At 40.6% G+C, this 17,999-nt stretch overlaps 1 protein-coding gene across 3 annotated transcripts in view; it reads left to right on the top strand.

Annotated features, from left to right (window-relative positions):
• Positions 1-17,999, top strand: part of LOC119120388 (protein unc-13 homolog C) — a 77,990-nt gene that overhangs the window by 53,068 nt on the left and 6,923 nt on the right. Inside the window, exons 20-30 of one of the 3 annotated variants that reach the window (XM_037247231.1) lie at positions 5,806-5,932; positions 7,094-7,190; positions 7,816-7,959; positions 8,401-8,478; positions 10,410-10,487; positions 11,411-11,437; positions 13,606-13,694; positions 14,086-14,223; positions 15,558-15,681; positions 15,820-15,879; positions 17,265-17,345. In XM_037247231.1, coding sequence (XP_037103126.1) covers positions 5,806-5,932; positions 7,094-7,190; positions 7,816-7,959; positions 8,401-8,478; positions 10,410-10,487; positions 11,411-11,437; positions 13,606-13,694; positions 14,086-14,223; positions 15,558-15,681; positions 15,820-15,879; positions 17,265-17,345 — 1,043 coding nt within the window. Of the gene's footprint in view, positions 1-5,805; positions 5,933-7,093; positions 7,191-7,815; positions 7,960-8,400; positions 8,479-10,409; positions 10,488-11,410; positions 11,438-13,605; positions 13,695-14,085; positions 14,224-15,557; positions 15,682-15,816; positions 15,880-17,264; positions 17,346-17,999 lie in introns of all 3 variants that reach the window. The other 2 variants (XM_037247230.1, XM_037247232.1) reach the window with 2 other exon arrangements.

Here is a 17,999-nt window from a genome sequence, read left to right as displayed (position 1 = left end):
AAACAACTAAATGGGGATGATGCTAATATTAGCATCTCTGTGTGAATGTGAATGTGTGAGAGAGAGGACAAAGAGAGCCATAAAAAGACAGAAGGGGAGGGTGTGAAATAATGAATGAGCACACTTCCTTGTGCTTCCTCATTCGCGTGTTTGCCGGTACAGAGGGTGGTTTTAGTGCAAAGTCAATTTCATAGGCCACCTTTTTTTTTCCCCAAATAAAAAGAAGCCGCTCAAGTCTCACCCTGCATGTCAACTGTATCCTAAATCGATAATAGTTGTGAAATCCAGACAAAGCAGTGTCCCAAAATGGATTTTGTTCCAACTGACTCGTTTTACTATTTTGTTCAAGTTGATTCAGTAAGTTAAAAAATGCAGTAAAAAAAATTCCTGCTTTTTTTCTGTCTAAACAGAAAAAGATTTATTGAAATTTAAAATGGGGAAAAACATATAGTTTATTGAAAACTATCCAATACAAGGATGATTATTTAATGAACGACAAAACCCAAACAAAAACTTGATACAAACACAACAAGTGGAACACCAAGCGTTTGTCTCAATATGAAAAAGTAACAGAATTACGCAATAAAAACGCCAACAGTATTTATCTTTGCTTTACCTCCATTTTAAAAGCCCCGGAGAGTTTAAATATTGTTGCTAGTTGTGTTCGCACTGCTTGAGTTTTTTCCCCCCCTGTTGCCGCACTGATATTCACCTTTGTATGATGTCATTTCAAATAAGTGAAAACATTTGACATATTGCCAAAAGCATATCGCCAGCTGTGCCATTCGCTTGAGCTGCAAAATGTTTGTTTACGGAGTAGACGTGACTGGAGTGCGAGGCAATTAAAGTTTCTTTCACTTCCCAAAGTCTGTTCTGTGCGGAAGCTCGCTATGCAAAATCCAAATACATTAGCGTCAACCCGTAGTAGTTTTCCATAGATGATCCAATATTCATAAAAAAATAATGAATTCAAAAAATATTTAATAACTGCAGCCCTATTTGCACAGTATATTATACTGATATTATAATTGTTCACATAACTCATCTTGCTCCTTTATTAAAACAGAGCTGGACTGGAATATATTTCAAAGCTCCGAGAATAAATGCTGCAAAGCTATCGTAAAGATATTTAATCGCTGTCACTAAAGCGCATCTTTTAACAGTGCAAAACTCTGGCGGCCATTGCCTCATATCCCGCCTTTTGGAGCGGCTTCATTAAACATAAATGAATGACGTATTGCTGTAGTTACCGTAGCATGAATTCATCAGCGCTGGGGTCTGTCTCGCCAAACCTCATCACAGCTTTCCATTGCTACACTTCATCTCTTTGCTTTTGCTTTCTCTTTGCGACATTCTGTTGTTGTTTTTTTAGCCAGATTGTGTACTCGATGGAATATGTGTGGTCAGGCCTGGGTTTTTGAATTTTATATTCTGTTGCTGGCGTATTACTACAAAGATTGTGATGTAGTAGGTGCTGCTGTTTTGGTTAGCAACAAGTTAAAACTCCTTTTTTTCCTGAAGGGAAATAAGAGACATCTGTTTGAGGAAGATGTTTGTTTTTGTTGCTTTATCAGGATGATGCACCCATCAAATAATTGGAAAACGGTTACCATCTCATGAAATATTATATTTGCAGCTGTTGCTGGTATGGCTGAACACATTGGAAACAACAGCTTCAATAAAAATGAATTCTTTCCTCAAGCCACTTTTTTTTATTCCAATTTGCACAAAACAAATTAATGGCATTATCGCTTTGTATATGCCTCCAGTCATCCAGTTTTGAAATTGGCTGCCAAAACACCAAATAATACCTTTTTATCTTTGAGCTTGGGAGGGATAACTAAGGTGCTAGCTACTCCTCGCTAGCTACTGATTTGCATCAATTCCTGAATAGATTCGTGAAAGCGATCTAATGAAACAAGTTCTTGTTTTGCTGCTTTAAAATGAGTCAAGCTAAAAACTGCAATGAGTCGCATGCCCGTCCAATCCTGTGGAGGGTCACTGGATGTTAATTGGAGTGAGCCGCGACACTTTATATGTACGCCGTTTAAATCAAAGATGTCGAAACAAAGATGGGTCCCATGTGAGTCACTCAGTCCCGGTGGGGGGGCTTCAGACAAGATGACATCCTCACCAGGGACGCTGAGCCAACTCCTCCCTCAGGAGAGTTGGCATTGTTTAATCACCAGCGGGGTCACAAAAGAACTTGTTTCCCAATCACAGGCTTAGCAACAAACGGAACATTTGTTTACAGGCATGCGGCCAAACGTTTTGGAAAACCACTATGAAGAGGGACAAAAATACTGTTTGTTGTGGTGATTAGTCATTACTACATTAAAAACGGGGCAAATGCCAAGTCCAGGATATTTACTCTACACAAACGTTTGTCTTTAGAATTAGTACGGGATTCCCATCACTTTCTGTAGTATCAACAATCGTTTTAACAGAACATTCACCATCAATAACTCTGAATAGAGACTTGAGAAAAATACCACATAAATGGATGACATGTCAAGAAAAGAGAATAGCATATTGCAGCGTGTCCTTCTCTCGTCTTTGTTCAACATTCAAACATGCACATGCAGGCGGTTGCTTTGCCGTGTTGCGGCGGGAGAGGACCTCATGAGAATGGATTTACATAAGCAAGTATGAATATGCACCGACTGACCTTCACGAGCGACAGTACAAGCGTGGTGACGGGCCCGGGCCTCGGAAGATTGTTCTCACCGGACACTCCATTAGGTACCCCCCCGGCTTACAATTGCCAGTAAGTGAATGAGGTGAAGGCAAGGGAGTGTTTTAATTGTTAATGCGGTGCGCCGTAGGGTGTATTATTAAATACACAAACAAAGTCACTTGTCGCTTACATTCCCGATTGAAACTGTCGGATGTAAATCATTTAAAGCCTTTCTAAAAATGATGCTTATGACTCATTCGGAAGAAGTCACGCAGCCTCAGCCGTGTTTTACCGCACCACTCCCGCTGGCCTCGTTTCATTTCCCTCGGATTCTCCCTTCTATTCCAAGGCCCCGGGCTGTAGTGCCAGTGAATGAAAGGAGAGGTCCCTTTAGCTTCTATGTGAAGGCTGCTTTGGTTGGTTTTAGAAGACATGAAGGGAGGGGGGGGTCTTAAACTGAGCTCTGAATGACAACTTCAAAAACTTAAAAAATGCCATGAACCACTTCTGTGATTTTCCGACCATTTCGAGAACAGTTGCACTCCATAATTGAAAGGTACTGACTTTAAAGAACTCAGAAAGATGGATAAAACATTCATGATGTTATAATGTATGCAAACACACACTTGATAAACACCTGCTGACCTTTTCTTTAAAACAAGCATCTGCTCCTTGTAGATTGCCAGGTGACTTTGTGTTTATATTCGGACAAAACTGGAAACATGGCGCTATAGTGGTTAGCACAGCTGCCTCATGGTATGAGGTTCTGAGTTCAAATCTTAGCCTACATGTGTGGAGTTTGCATACTCAAGCTTCCTATTAATGTAAAAATTCAAGTGATGTTGGCCGTTATCAAGAAAACCTTGGAAATTAAATTCTCGGGAGTTATTTTTGTTGAGGATATGGATTTGCCTTCTTGGAGAAACAACCTACTATCAAATTTTCCACCAAGTGAACTTTTACTTTTCTCTGTGTAGTCAAAAGCAATTGGCCCATAACGGTAGGGTGTGGATGGGAGCAGCGATCCCAGAGGGCAAGTAACTGTAAAGCGTTGTCTGGTTTCATTTCAGGAAGGATATTGCAGAGCTTTTAAAAAGGTCCTCTACTGGGGCTCCTGGGATCCCTGCCAAACTGTCAAAATTCATACACAATTTGAACTAACGCAACAGTTGGGAAGTAAAAATGAAAGCATGCAGCAAAGGAAATAAAAAGGCTTTGCTCTACAAACTGCAGAGTGAGCTTTTTTGTTGTGTCACAACTTGAGACTTCATGATAAAATGAAAATGAAAACAAACGTGACATTTGCTGTGCAGCTTCTATTTTTTTACGTTTTTCCTGTAAAAGCCACTCATCGCCCTCGGAATCTGAATTGCTCTGGTTATTTGAATGCAACAAGCGTGTGTATGTCAAAATTGGTACTTTAAGCACCCGGCAATATTTTCTTTGGGTTTAAAGAAGAGTGTAGGATGGCAGGCTTAGTTAGCGCTATTCATCAGGCTAAGCACTCATGGCTCTTATCAGGATTAAGGCGTGACAGCTTGAGTGCAACGAGCTGGATTCCAACAGTCTATTCAGTTAACGTCGAAGCGGTATGAGCTAAATGAAAGCAGCTATAGATTAATTCCTTCATATTGTTAACGTCTTGAGCTCTGTGTTTGACACGATGCCCTGACCATAAACACGATCTCGACGGTTTCCACCTACATCGTACGTACGATCTCTAATTTGATTGCTTAATATATATCTGAGAATTTTTTTTCTTACATATATTTACAATGAGTATAATTAAACTACATCAGGTTGTGATTTATGTAAAAATTCTGGTTACATTGCCACCATAGGAACAGAACTCGGTAAATCCAAGACGTTCTGTATTGGAAGTCTAATTCAAGTTACAAACTCAGATGAATTAAACTATTCTAAAAATGATTCAGCCGTTAAGACTATTCCATTCACATCAATCCACTTTCCATAGATAATTATTGACAACCCAAGAAAGGTTTAAGATTCAAAGCTGAGGAAAAGGAATGATGCAGAAATGATGTCACTGCATTGCTAGTAAAAAGTGCTTACTCACAACATGAAGACAATTTAGTCATACTCTGCTCATCAATCTTGAGCCTGTGCATTTTGCTGCTTATTTTTGGCAGTATTTCAAGTGATGGTTTAAAATTGTCTTTTTTGAGACGAAACAAATGCACCATTACCTTTATCGTTCCACTGCAGGAACAGTAAAAAAAAAAAAAAAAAAACAGCTCAGCACTTACTGTATATGCTGTTTTTATAGTCTTAGTCATATTTCAAATGCGAGATATAGGCTAGGTACAATTCAAAAGTTTGGAATCACTTAGAAACAGCAGTATTTTTCAAGAAGAGCACTACTTTTTCCTATGGTTGGGGAGTGACTTTGTGTGTACTGTTTCTATCAAAACAACATCTTTATATCATCCATATAGTTGCTGTTAGTCATTCAAAGTTTCTGTCTCGAGGCCAGCCCCAAGATTACCATTCCAACAGCTTAATTGGGTGGCTTATGCCAATTATTTTACTGGCCTAAAAATTATCATTCTGTACAAGTTGTACCTCGCTACAAGGAGCTGTTAAATGTGTCACATGGGAAAAAACAAACTTTTGAAAAGAAATTTTGGGGTAAATGCTTAAAAGTCATTGTTTGGATTTCACCTGTTCATTTTGAAACCATCCCTTCATACATTCACGAGCTGATCCCACAGAAAGGTTTAATTGTTCCAAAATGTCTGAAACAAGCCACACTTAATGATTGAGCGGCAACGTCAGCCAAAGACGGAAGGATTCATCTGGAGTCATTCAAAGGCTTTCTAGCTTTTCTAAAGAGAGCTTTTGGCTGCTTTTTATTTTCTAAAGCTTTCAACAACTGCAGACTGTTGGCATAATTGTGCCTGTGAAGATGTTTGTGTTAAATCAAACACAGCTACCTAAGTCTCATATCTATAGTGAATACGTTTGCACATTTATTTGGACTACGAGCGACTTAAAAATAATTTTATAGGTTGGAATTAACATCCTTTTTTCTGCAAGATTTACAATTTCGACATGGAGTGTTTGCACTAACCGTTTTTCCCTTCCCTGTGTTTTAATCTGCATTTCAGAGCACGATAAGCACCGCTTATGCAAAAGCACGGAATACATGAATCTTCACTTCAAAGTCAAATGGTTCCATAATGAGTATGTGCGCGAATTGCCAGCCTTCAAGGGGGTTCCTCCAGAATATTCTCTGTAAGTAACATGCCCTCTTTTCCGAAAATTGTACAAACACTGAACGGACATACTCAAAATGGATGACGCGTGAACCGATGCTGTCGTTGTGATTTATCAGTGCGAAATAGCCTAATGGACTTCAATTGTGATCAAACCGTGCCAAGATTTTTGCATCCGTTATTTCAGAGACCACTTTAAGGCGCCGCAGAAAATTAAGCATGTGTTCAATATACGGTTTAATGCATTTCCAAGATGACGGAGAGGAGGGGAATGTCAATCAATGACTTTGGCGCGGCTGATTTATCAGCGCAGTTGGACAACTGCGGCAGACGCAACATTGTCTGGGACTTGATACTCTTGGCGGGAGAATCATAAATTAAATGTTGTCAATGTTCAATGGAATACACAAAAGGAGGGGTGGGACATACAGGAAAAGTAACCCTGGTGGAGGTCTCAATAGCAGAAAATAAAAATATGTATTAGCAGTTTAGCAGTACCTTTGAGATTTTTTTTCTGGTTAGGTTTTTTTTTTCGTACAGTATTTGGCCATCAGTCATTGAAATACTGATATATTTACCGTAATTTTCGGACTATAAGTCGCACCGGAGTATAAGTCGCACCAGCTATAAAATGCCCAAAAAAGTGAAAAAAACCCATATATATGTATATAAGTCGCTCCTGAGTATAAGTCGCCCCCCCACCCAAACTATGGAAAAAAACCGCGACTTATAGTCCGAAAATTACGGTAATATAAAATATTTTTTACAAAAGTTATCCTGGCAAAAACTGCTTTAATATCAACACATTGGACAAAAAATATTCACTTGCCAAAACAAATAGTCAGACATAGGATATATTACCGCTTCAAAATGTTGAAGTACCACCATAAACTTTTGCTTTTAAGATGCATGAGTGCAAAAGACATCTGCCGCGACACATGGTGCTATCGGTCGTAATGCTAATAAGACACCTAGTGATGAGCAGATTTGTTGAAGGGCAAAATTGCACCAGGCAACTAATTGAAGTCGTCTATTAAAGTGGAAGCTGAAATTGAGCAATTATGGGGTGTCTTCTAAAATGAACTTCAAATAAAACCATGCCGAGTCTAACGACTTCTTCTCCTGACTTCACCCGAGCAATATCGTGACACACATTGCAAACCTGTTATTTTCTCTTGAGGTGGTTTGAGCCGTTTGTCATTCAGTGGCTCGACGAGAATGAGGATGTGGCCATGGATTTCCTCAACGGTGCTCTGGAGAGAGACAAGAAAGACGGAGTGAGTAAAAATGAAAGAGAGCGGGGAAAAAAAAGCTCCTTGTAGTTCTCAATGACTTCCTTGCTTTATTTAAATGGACCAAGGACAGCCCCGCTATGAAGAATTGCGCTCCTCCAGGAGGACAGAGTCTCTTGGATAAAAAGGAATTTTTCACAGACAAGAGGCACTCTTTGCCTCGGGTTGCACGCACGACAAGAATATGAATGGAACGGAATAAAACAAAAAAAAACCTGCGATTTCAAGGAAGAATAAAAAGGAGCTGGCAGTATATTAGAGAATGAGAACAAGGAATAAATCTGTTTGCCTTCTGGCACCCTTCTTTCCTGTCAGTATTGCTGTATATTTTATATTAATGCAATTTATGAGTTATTTTTTTTAGAAAAATGCACAAAAACTGAAATGACCTCTTTTATCTTTCAAAGCTAAAAAAAAAATTGTTTGCCATCATTGTCATTCATCATTGCATAAATAATTAAAAGTAAATAAATCAAAGAAAGCTGAATTAAAGTAATTTTGGATGGATGCATGAAAAAAATCTCAGTCAGTGGAGTCGAGTTTTTTCAGAGTTCTAACTGACATGACACTCGGATAAAGCAAGACTACATTTTGAAGTTTCTCTCCGCAGTTCCAGCAGACATCCGAGCACGCCCTCTTTTCCTGTTCTGTGGTGGACGTGTTCACGCAGCTCAACCAGAGTTTTGAGATCATCAAGAAGCTCGAGTGTCCGAACCCCCAGGCCCTGGCTCACTTCATGTGCCGCTTTGCCAAGGTCAGATTGCTTGTCCGACAACAGATTTGTTTGCTTTTTGAAGCTATTTTCAAATAGAAAGTCGAAATATGTTCCAGACTGTGCCATCATAAAATCTACTACTTTATATTCACTGTACAGACTTTGCTTCAATATTGTTTTTGCTTATATAACATTCATAACCATCATAGAAGTCTAAAAAAAAAATAGGTCATCACTGTTAATCTTAAAATGTAAATTTGATATATGTGAAGGTGATTTCCCTTTTTTATACTGCATCAACCAAGTTTAAAAAAAAAATCCATTGGCATCACATTGTGTACTGACTGTATTGATCTTTCATGCTTTCAGGACAGCTGCTTGTATTTTTTTTCCAAAATATTCCAGCGATTCATTAAAGACAAAGGCAAAGAATTCTAATTAGAACTCTGATTCTCTCCCTCCCACTCTCCCTTCATACAGACTATCAATAAAGTGCTTCTACAGTATGCCGCAATCATTTCCAAGGACTTCCCTTTGTATTTGAACAAGGAGAACGTGGTAAGTGCATTGTGTTGTATGCAAATGTGACAATGACTTTTTATTCCAAGATACATATTTTAAGTCTATCCAACTTTAACTGCAAATGGAATTATTCTCAGTTGAGTTTAGCACGGTGAGCCCTAATGCATTAAAGCGTAATTACTCATCTGGTGGCCCAAAGTTGTTGTATTTTCTGGCCTCTGTGTCAGATTTAATGTGACAGATGAGCAAAGATTCAACTTTCGGTTCCTCTTAGGACCCAAATTACCCCCAGTGGTCTTTGCGGTGGCGTTGCAATATAAATCAAATGGTTACAAACTATTTCTGTATGTTTTGACTCCGGAGAAAACGGTTAGCCTGCTCGACAAATAGATGACAAAGAAAAAAGAAAAGTTATAAGGCATCTGAGCGGTGCGGTGGCAGCAATCCATCAACTACAATGCAATCACGATAATGATGTTTGTTTTCTTTGTACTGTGACGCAGAGTTGATAAATGCGAAGATGCAATTAGATGACTCAAAGATATACTTACAAGTATTGTTGCAGTGCATTGATAAATGTCATGAGCAGAAAAAGAACGGCCTAACAAACACCCCCCACGCATATGGAATCAGTCAACCTGTCAGGAACACATTGTGCTGAATACTCAGTGAAGATTAAGAGATGTTCTATAAAAGTAGCCAATTTATGTACTTTTTCATCTTGATGTTGTATTGTGAATGTTATGAACCATACATGTTGAAAATTATGCTACAATGTGTGGGTGTGAGTCGTTGGCAGGGCACATACTTAGAAAAGAAAATGAGACACAATGGCTCCTTGGTTTCACTTAGTTCCGTTTCTATAGCAGCAATATAAACAAAATTTGTACACTGAATGCATCGCTAACCTTCTGGAATCGTCTCGGAGTACTTAATTAACACAACTGCCTCCAACATGCCCACTGATTAAAAAAAAAAAACTGAGATGCTTAGAGATAACCTTTCCAATAATGTACAGTATGTCTTCATATACAGTAGGTGAATCTCAATTAATCTAATGTTCTTAGTTAAAAAAAAAAAACAAGATCCGATTTTGCATGTTCTTAAAGGGGATGACAAGTCAAACATTTTTGCATCTTGTGACCGTCACATGACCAAAATCAGACAACAGGTGAGGAGTGACCGTTGTTACCTTAGACACTGTGATGTCATTTTCAGTAAACAAAAAGTTTCAGTACAAGACAAAATGGGACCTCAATGAGATGGATAAAGAAAGACTGCTCAATTATTCAGCTTAAAAAAAAAACATTCCACAGACGCATCCACCATCCTACAAGTTAAGCCTTCTGAGAATTCCTCTTCTTCACTCTCTAACAACTCAATTCAAATTTGCTCTTCGATCCAAAGAAGGAGAACTGCAAAGGAAGATGGAGTCATTACCGTATGTGCAGAACGTTTGCCCAGTCTGCTTTTAGGGAGTTGAAAGGCAACAATCACTTCTGTGTGGTTAACACAATCTTAACTTCATCCATTACATCTCGCCTCCTTTGTAAAAGCACCGCGGAACGTTCGCCAGACTTAAAACTGAGAATTACTGGCAGGCTAGCATAAAATGTGTCGTGATTAATGTTCGTCATCTGTTAAATTTGTCAGGGAGACGAAAAATCGATATTGTCCGGGGTTATTCAGCGCAGGCATTCTTCTCCCTGTAGTATTACGTTACTCTGCTGACTGACAATGTTGTGAAGACGCATTTCTTGTATAGATGATGTGTCGGGGAAATACAAACTGATGGATCATTGCAAATTGTGTGTTTTTTTATTTTGTTTGCGTCTTATGTTGACATTTGAGTCGAACCGCACAAGATGCTCCTGCACAGTGGGGCACTGTGATTCATTTTAGAGAGACGTAAACATTAAATATGTATTCTCTGCTGATGCCCATTTGTTTTCAAACCCTCTCGACAGCCCTGCATTCTTCTCAACAACATTCAGCAGCTCAGAGTCCAGTTGGAGAAGATGTTCGAGTCAATGGGAGGCAAGCAGGTCTGTCTCTTTTGCCTTTTTTTGCCCTTCATAATGAATTACGAGGACAAGGCGCAGTGGTTGGTTGTCAGATTCCAGATGCTTTGAAGAGATTCCGTGTCGTTCTCAAGGGCACCAGAACAGACTCGCAATCAGCTAGCAACGGAGGCAGAAACCGGCACATTCGGTCGGAGAAATAAGCGCTAGGTCATGATTATGTAAATGATAATTTTGGGTGACATTTATTGGAAGTGAAAAGGCATTGACCCCGACAGTGTTGTGCTGTAATCCTTTGCTCGCTTTCTCCGTGTAGCAGCCTTGTCGACTAATCTGCCTCGTCAGTTAGCTAATGTCGTATTTCCCGACTCTTGTCTCCGCTTGCAATCTCAAACCTGCTCACCACTTATCCCATTTGTGATTACGCCAACCATGCCAAAGAGTCTAGTTTTATGTCATTGTGGTCAATGGGCAGCTTCTTTTTTTTTAACGTAGTAGACCAGGCTGAAATCTGGGTTTGTATTCGTCAGATGTGATCAGTTCCTCTAGTTTTGCTTTCCCTACCTTAATACCTTAAACATAATTTTGTCGATCAGTTTGCTGGTACTGCATTACTTAATTGGAAAGACCTTAGGTCAGGTGAGCCCTGTCTGATGGATTGCAGATATAGGTGAGGCGGGACGACTCGTAACAGCACAAGATTTCCCCCAAATCTGTCAAATAGATAAACCCTTGAACTGTGTGCGTCTCACTACCGACCCTGGAGATGCAGCCCCTGTGGTTTCTTCTGACTTGAGTGCATGTTTCTCTAGAACTATCTAACACCTTCTGTCTCGCCTTGCATTTTGTCTTCTATGGTAATGCCCCCTCCCACCCCGCCGGTCCATGATCCCCACCTTTCTCAATACCCCCTTCCTGTCTTCCCAATATGTGCTCTCTCTCTCCAGGAGGAGGGGGTTGTGTCCTTCTGTAAGGTGTGTGTAATAGGACCCGCCAAAAGCCATTTTCCGCCATTTTCCGAATGATGTCCAAAAAAAGCACGAATGCCGCCACTTGTCATGCGCTTTTTCTCACTCCACCACACCCCTTTAGTATGAATCACCTCCAGCAGCATGTGCCACGGAGCATATGGAATCTGAATTGCCCATCTCCCCTCAGGACAGGCTGCTCGACCTCACCATCACTGGCACTGTAGGGTTAGTGGCTCGGAAAAACATGCGTTACCATCTTTTTTTTTTTTTTTTTTTTTAATCTTGCTTCCTGCCCACCTCTTTGCCAGTCTTTTGAACACTGGCAAATAAAGAAACACGTCATAGCTTGTTGACCACCTCCCCCCACCCCCACCACGCCCCGCACAGAAACCTTTTAAATTAGTCTGGTTGTGGTTTGGATGAGGTCATCCAGGCCACAGCTACAAATATTCACATTAAGATTTCAAGAGCATGACAAATATTCACCTAACTTCACGTTTCTAGCTATGACGCGGCAAGCAGGCGCTGACCTAGTTTCCTGACATCCACAGATTGCTTTCAGTCTTGATTGTTCAGAATTTGGTAGGCGATGTTTGGTTTAAACAGTGGTTCATTGACCCATTATTTACTCGATAACTGCATTCAGAATGGCTCCTCACGAGCAAGTGTTGAAACAGGCAAATGAAAGCAAAGCTTGGCTGTTGTTGATAGGCTCGAAGCCAAAAGAGAGTTTATTCAGTCGGGAGGTGACCGCCACAAACGGCTAGTTCACATTCAAAGCTTCTTTTGAATTCAGTTTGCCAGAATAGGATGGACATTTTTTACTTTGAGGATTCATACAAGGAGATTTTGTGGTTACATTCGGTTATACCTAATTCAAGGAAAGTACGGTATTTAAATTACTTCCTAATGTTGTCTCAAAACTTATCGGGGAAACAGACAGGACTAAAGGATTCGTAGTCTTCCTTGAAAGAAAATGTAAAAAAGAACAAGCTACACAGACATGACCCACAGATGATATGGAAGTAGCCGATCTGTGACGATCGCTCAGAAAACGGCATTACAGGCAAGACTGTAACCTTTGACCAAAGTCTCAATGATCATTTGAAGCCAGAATCGAATTTTCAGCTCCCAGGGTATGACGGTGTCCTTGGGTACAAAACACCAAGCTTGTATTTTCCTCACTAAGATTGTATTCTCAGAAAAAAAGAAATCAATTCCAAAGACTACCAGACAACAGATTAGAGGTCAAGCAAAAATGTTGCCCAGGCCATTGCGACTGATGCTTCCTCACTGTTTTGAGCTATAAGAAATCAGCATAGTAAATGTAAACTGTAAAAACAAAAAAGAAATACTAGAAAGAACCCCCAAGAAAAGGCTTTCTAAGCTGAGTTCAAGGGTGAGCACCAACATCTGCTACTTGTGACCGTCGGGCACCCAGGCAGTAGTGCATCAAATGTATGACTGAATCAGAACAAGAGAACGATAACATCTGACAGTGTACATAAGTTATTTGATTCTCAACTTGAATTGGATCATCTTGTTTTTGTTTACCCTGCTAATCATCTTGTTAGGGTATCAGTACTTGTAGACCAATGTTTTGTTCCTCCCAAGCAACTACAGTCACTAGGACATCGATGCGAATCGGCGCACTGCTCAGTCTTTGCATTTTCCATTGAGAATCCAAATGAAGTGGCTCAGATAGTGAATGTATGGCTGTTTTTATTGCGTGGCCTATTTCTCCAGCTTATACCGTATTTTTTTTCTTTAATGGCCAACTGAAAAGGGAAAACATGACGGACTCATTTAAAGTAGACCATATAGGAATTCACTGCCTTATCCTTTCCTTGATCCTCTACCCTCTCAGCTGTGACTACTGTACAGCACGCACTAGTGCACGCGGCGTCACCCATGTGGACGCCTTCTAGCTGGCTGCTTCTTCTTTGCCAACGCCATGTCTTATGGCCGCGCTCGGCTCGGAGCCATCCATTTGTATTCAGAGCGATGCTCGGCACAGATGGCACGTAGATCGAGCGGGAGGCAAACAGGTTACCCTCCCCCCACCCCTTTTCATTCCAGCTCAGGCATCCTGCAGAGTTGTAAGGCGGTGTGGCAGATCTGTGGAGTGCAACCATGCAGTAACTGTCCATCTTCTTCTTGTACCGCGACAGCTGGATGCAGAGGCCAGTGACCTGCTCAAGGAGCTGCAGAACAAACTCAACACCGTGTTGGATGAGCTCAGCGGTGTCTTGGGCTCCAGGTGAGCATTAGCGCAACCCATGTAGAAACTTCTCGTTCGGACTAATTACACCGCTAATCTGCTTTGCATCGCACAGCCGCAATCTTCATTTATAATTTGACTCCACGAATGCATGTATTTGCAATTTGGGAGAAAATGAAAACTCACAGCAGGGGCAGAGTCGAGAGTTAAGAGTCAAACTCCGACCCTAGGAACTGTGCGGCAAACGTACTGAATTCTATCACACTGCCCTACCTACCGGAAAATTGTTATAGAGTTAAGATAGCGACCTAGCCTGTTCCTGAAAAATAGACCAACTGCCATTCAACCTCATGTTTTCCAAAAAGCATGTCCCCAAAATGTCATCACACATCATACGGAAACAAGTACATGCTCCATTTCTGTTCCTCAGTTTCAAACCGGTGATCGAGGACTGTGTGAAGCAGATGAACCAGGAGTTGGTCCAGATGAAAGGTTCGGCCAAAGGAAGTAACGCCGCTATGGATGCAGAGACTGTCCTTCGGCCTCTTATGGACCTCCTTGATAAAAAGTAGGTATCATCTAAAGCGCTTTGTGTCAAATGTTTTTTTTGAATACTCCAAGCCTTGTAAAAAAAGTAGACGGTCCACAAAATGGCCCACCGACCAAAGTTTGAACAACATTGGTAATATTACTATTAGGGAATCTTGCTCCCTGCCGAGACATGAATACTGATGTATACCTCTTGGTAATACAACTCACACAACTATGAGTGGGAAAAACAGATTGTGTGAAAGACAAGCCATTCCTGAAACAACCATTGAGATTATAAATATTTCATCTGAGGTTTAGAAATCCCTCAGCCATTGTCAAAGAAGCATAGAGGTCAACAGAATTTTGCAGAGGGAATCCTCTTTATAGTATGGAAATGCTAATCCTCACTCATAATATACCTCGATGACAAAAAGGGGTACAGTAGGAGTTCATTTCTGCCCCTCAAAGTAGTGATCATTGAATTCAATAATACAATTTACGATGACTGTATACCCCCGGCTATTTCATGGCAATAAGGATTGGGCCCTGCCGTGAATAAAAACTCGGCTAAACTGATGCCCATCTCTAAAACGTTAAATAGATGCGGGCTCATAATAAAACATGAATTACTCAAAAAGATAAACGCTTTTCTCAAACGTAAGCAATCTATGGTGAACCCACAAATATTTAGATATTCTGTTATTCACAGAATGCTATGTAGTAAAAAAATGGAAAAAAAGTCATTTGCCCCCATCTTTTCACATCTTAATGCAATTACAAACCTTTGGTGTCAATGACAATTATACTCATGGATTTTTGCTATTTTCGCTCATATATTAATGATACGCTGTTAGCTCAATAACATCGAAAGCGAGCCATCTTAACAGGAGCAGCCTTCAAGATACATTTATACGAGTCTAACAATCGCTCTGACCAAACCTGGAATCCTTCCACTCCACCCGGTTTGACTGATTGGTCTGCCACGATGATATTAAGCGGCGGTTTCTTGACTCGGGCAAAATTGATCCATGGAGCATTGTGTGGCATCGATGGCAAGCGGCCAACACACTGCAAGGCCCTTTTAACTCTTCATTCTTCTTTGTTGTTGCTGCATTACATTATTTTCTTACAAATGTTGACTTGTAAAAGGAATTTTCATGGTAATAAGATGAAGTGTGAATCGTTTACTGGGGGGAAAATCCCCCAACCACACACACTTTATGGGGAATTACTCCGAGCGAATGATGTCGGACTTAAGTTGAAAAATAGCGTAACGAGTGACTATTCACTCTCATAAGCTCTTGACTAATCTAAACAAATTTATGAAGATGTCAAGCAGCATTTAAAACACTTTTTAACACCTCTTTGCAGTTTGATGTTATTCGCCAAGATTTGTGAGAAGACCGTGCTGAAACGTGTTCTCAAAGAGCTTTGGAAGATCGTGCTGAACACAATCGAGAGGACCATTGTTTTGCCACCGCTGAGCGACCAGAGCGTAAGTTTTTCTTTTTCAGAGAACTTTTACACTGATTTGATTCTGTTGTATGCCAATAATGTATTTCATGGCAATGTACTGTACCATGTGTTATTTTTGGTTTTATATGGCAAATAAGTGTCTTTTGTCTTCCAGCAGCAAGGAGCTCAGATGATTTTTAATGCAGCAAAGGACTTGGGACAATTGTCCAAATTGAAGGTAATCCAGTTTCTTCACTTGCTTCGTAAATCTTTTTGGGTGATTTATAATATGGGACTATGCTCAGGTAATTTGTGATTTACATTTTCAGATACAAGTCCAGAAACAAACCCTCAAAGCGCAACACAAATCATGCGGTCCAATTAATATATTAGGTCAACATTTTTCTGTATGTCCTCAAGGATTTTCGCTGCAGCGGTGCAACATTGAGTGCATGTAAAATATGCTTCACGCTTGTATTCACACCGTGCTCAGCAAGATTGTGCAACGTCCGAGAAGGAATGCTAGCTGACAACATCTGTTAAAAACAAAATATGTGTCCGCCACTACTGCATCTCAGCACCATCCAGCCAAGCCAGTCATGTTTATTTACAGATGCGACATGAGGAACGAGAACTTGATAGGTCAGCGTTTAACCTGCGAATGACGCAACAGGTGCCCGCTTTAATGTATGCTTTGAATTCATTCAAATAGTCAACTATCCCACCGTTGTTTGTGAGACTCTGCCATCCTTGGAGGCAGCGACATCTGGAGAGGAGCGCACAGATGGGCGTGTGTCTGTACCTTTCCTCGAGCGTTAAAGACGTTTATCATCCTCTTGTTAATGCTGGTCATGAGTCATAATCATCTCGTATGAAGGATTTTCAGAATGTGTACTAGTCAATTTTGTTGGAACAAATGGTTGCCAGGGGCGTTTATGACTCATCTGCAGTAAAAAAAATGTTACCATAGAAAAGCTGTTGCCTCGGGAGGGACTGCTGTTTTGGCTAGCAAAGGAGTTCACTTAATGTCAGTATGTGAGCGTTGGATTTGAATTGCAATGATTGCAGCGATTGCCCTTCGAGTTTTTTCCTAGATAAGGAAAAAGGACTCATCTCTGACTGTTTAAAGTGGTTTACCACGTCATTGTGTGTTTGGGTTTACCTTGCCTCATGTAGTCGATGAAAATGAAATGGGCGCGGTTTGGCACCTGCCTTGCATTTTAGCGGTGATGTTGATTAAAGTGTTTGCAGCCTCACGCTGGCTTATGGAAATCAATTGAAAGCTGTCTCTGATTAAATGCAAAATAAGAAAGTCAGGCAAGGTTTTGCGTTTCATCTACAGGTCCGTATATTAAGGACCGGATGTGCATTTTCTCTGCACTGCACCATAAATATCAGTATAGGTTGCATTATAAGTTGAGCCATTTAATAACAACCTACTATACTTTTTGTGCTGCTCGTGATTAAAATAGTTTTTCCCATCCTGGGACATTATGGCAAAGTTCCTGTTCAAAATGTCAAAATGAAGTCAATTGCAACGCCTGCAGTTATGGTTCAGTTCAACGAGCGATTCAATCGTAACTTTTTATCTGCATTTATCTTGATGTTCGCGTCCCTCCGCAGGAGCACGTAACCCGTGAGGAAGCCAGGAGTCTAACTCCACGTCAGTGCGCGGCCATGGACCTCGTGCTTCCCACTATCAAGGTGAGTTTTGTGTCCAGGGAGCCATCTGAACCCAGAACCAAAATATAATTGACCTTTTAAGGCACTGTGGATGATAAAGAAATAACATCCAGCGGATTTCTCGGGCATTTTTGTGATGCCACCACAGACAGTTTTGATGAAGAGGTAAAAATGTTGGTGTTATGGGGAGCTGTGGCGCAGCAAAAAAAAAAAAAAGATTGATTGCACCAACTCTGAGGCGACTACCCTGTGGTTTGGATCAATCCTGTTGGCGAGATTCTTATCATCAAAAACAGTCAGTTAGCGCAGTTCAATATTGCTTTGGGGAAGTTACGCAATCAGACTGATCTAGCACAACTCTTGTTTTCCTCTATTGTTACAACCTCAAACCATTTTTGCTAAAAGAAAATGACAGGATCCATTCCCATAAAAATCTTATGTCCTTCTACATAGAAGCTGGATTATACATGTGCTAGGATTTAATCACACTGAACTTTAAACCTGCCTGTACTAATGGACAGAAAAATGCGCAGAGGCATATAAGAGTCCACACATGACATGAATGTGAGCTCTGGAGACATATTTCCAATAATGTACATTTGCTCTCGCCTAACCTCCGCCCTGTATAGAATGATAGAGAGGCAGCTGCTCCACCTCGCAAACCAAGTTTGATAT

Source organism: Syngnathus acus, chromosome 3 (genome assembly GCF_901709675.1).
Source record: "Syngnathus acus chromosome 3, fSynAcu1.2, whole genome shotgun sequence".
Classification (NCBI taxonomy): domain Eukaryota; kingdom Metazoa; phylum Chordata; class Actinopteri; order Syngnathiformes; family Syngnathidae; genus Syngnathus; species Syngnathus acus.
This window is presented reverse-complemented; position numbering and strand designations above follow the sequence as displayed.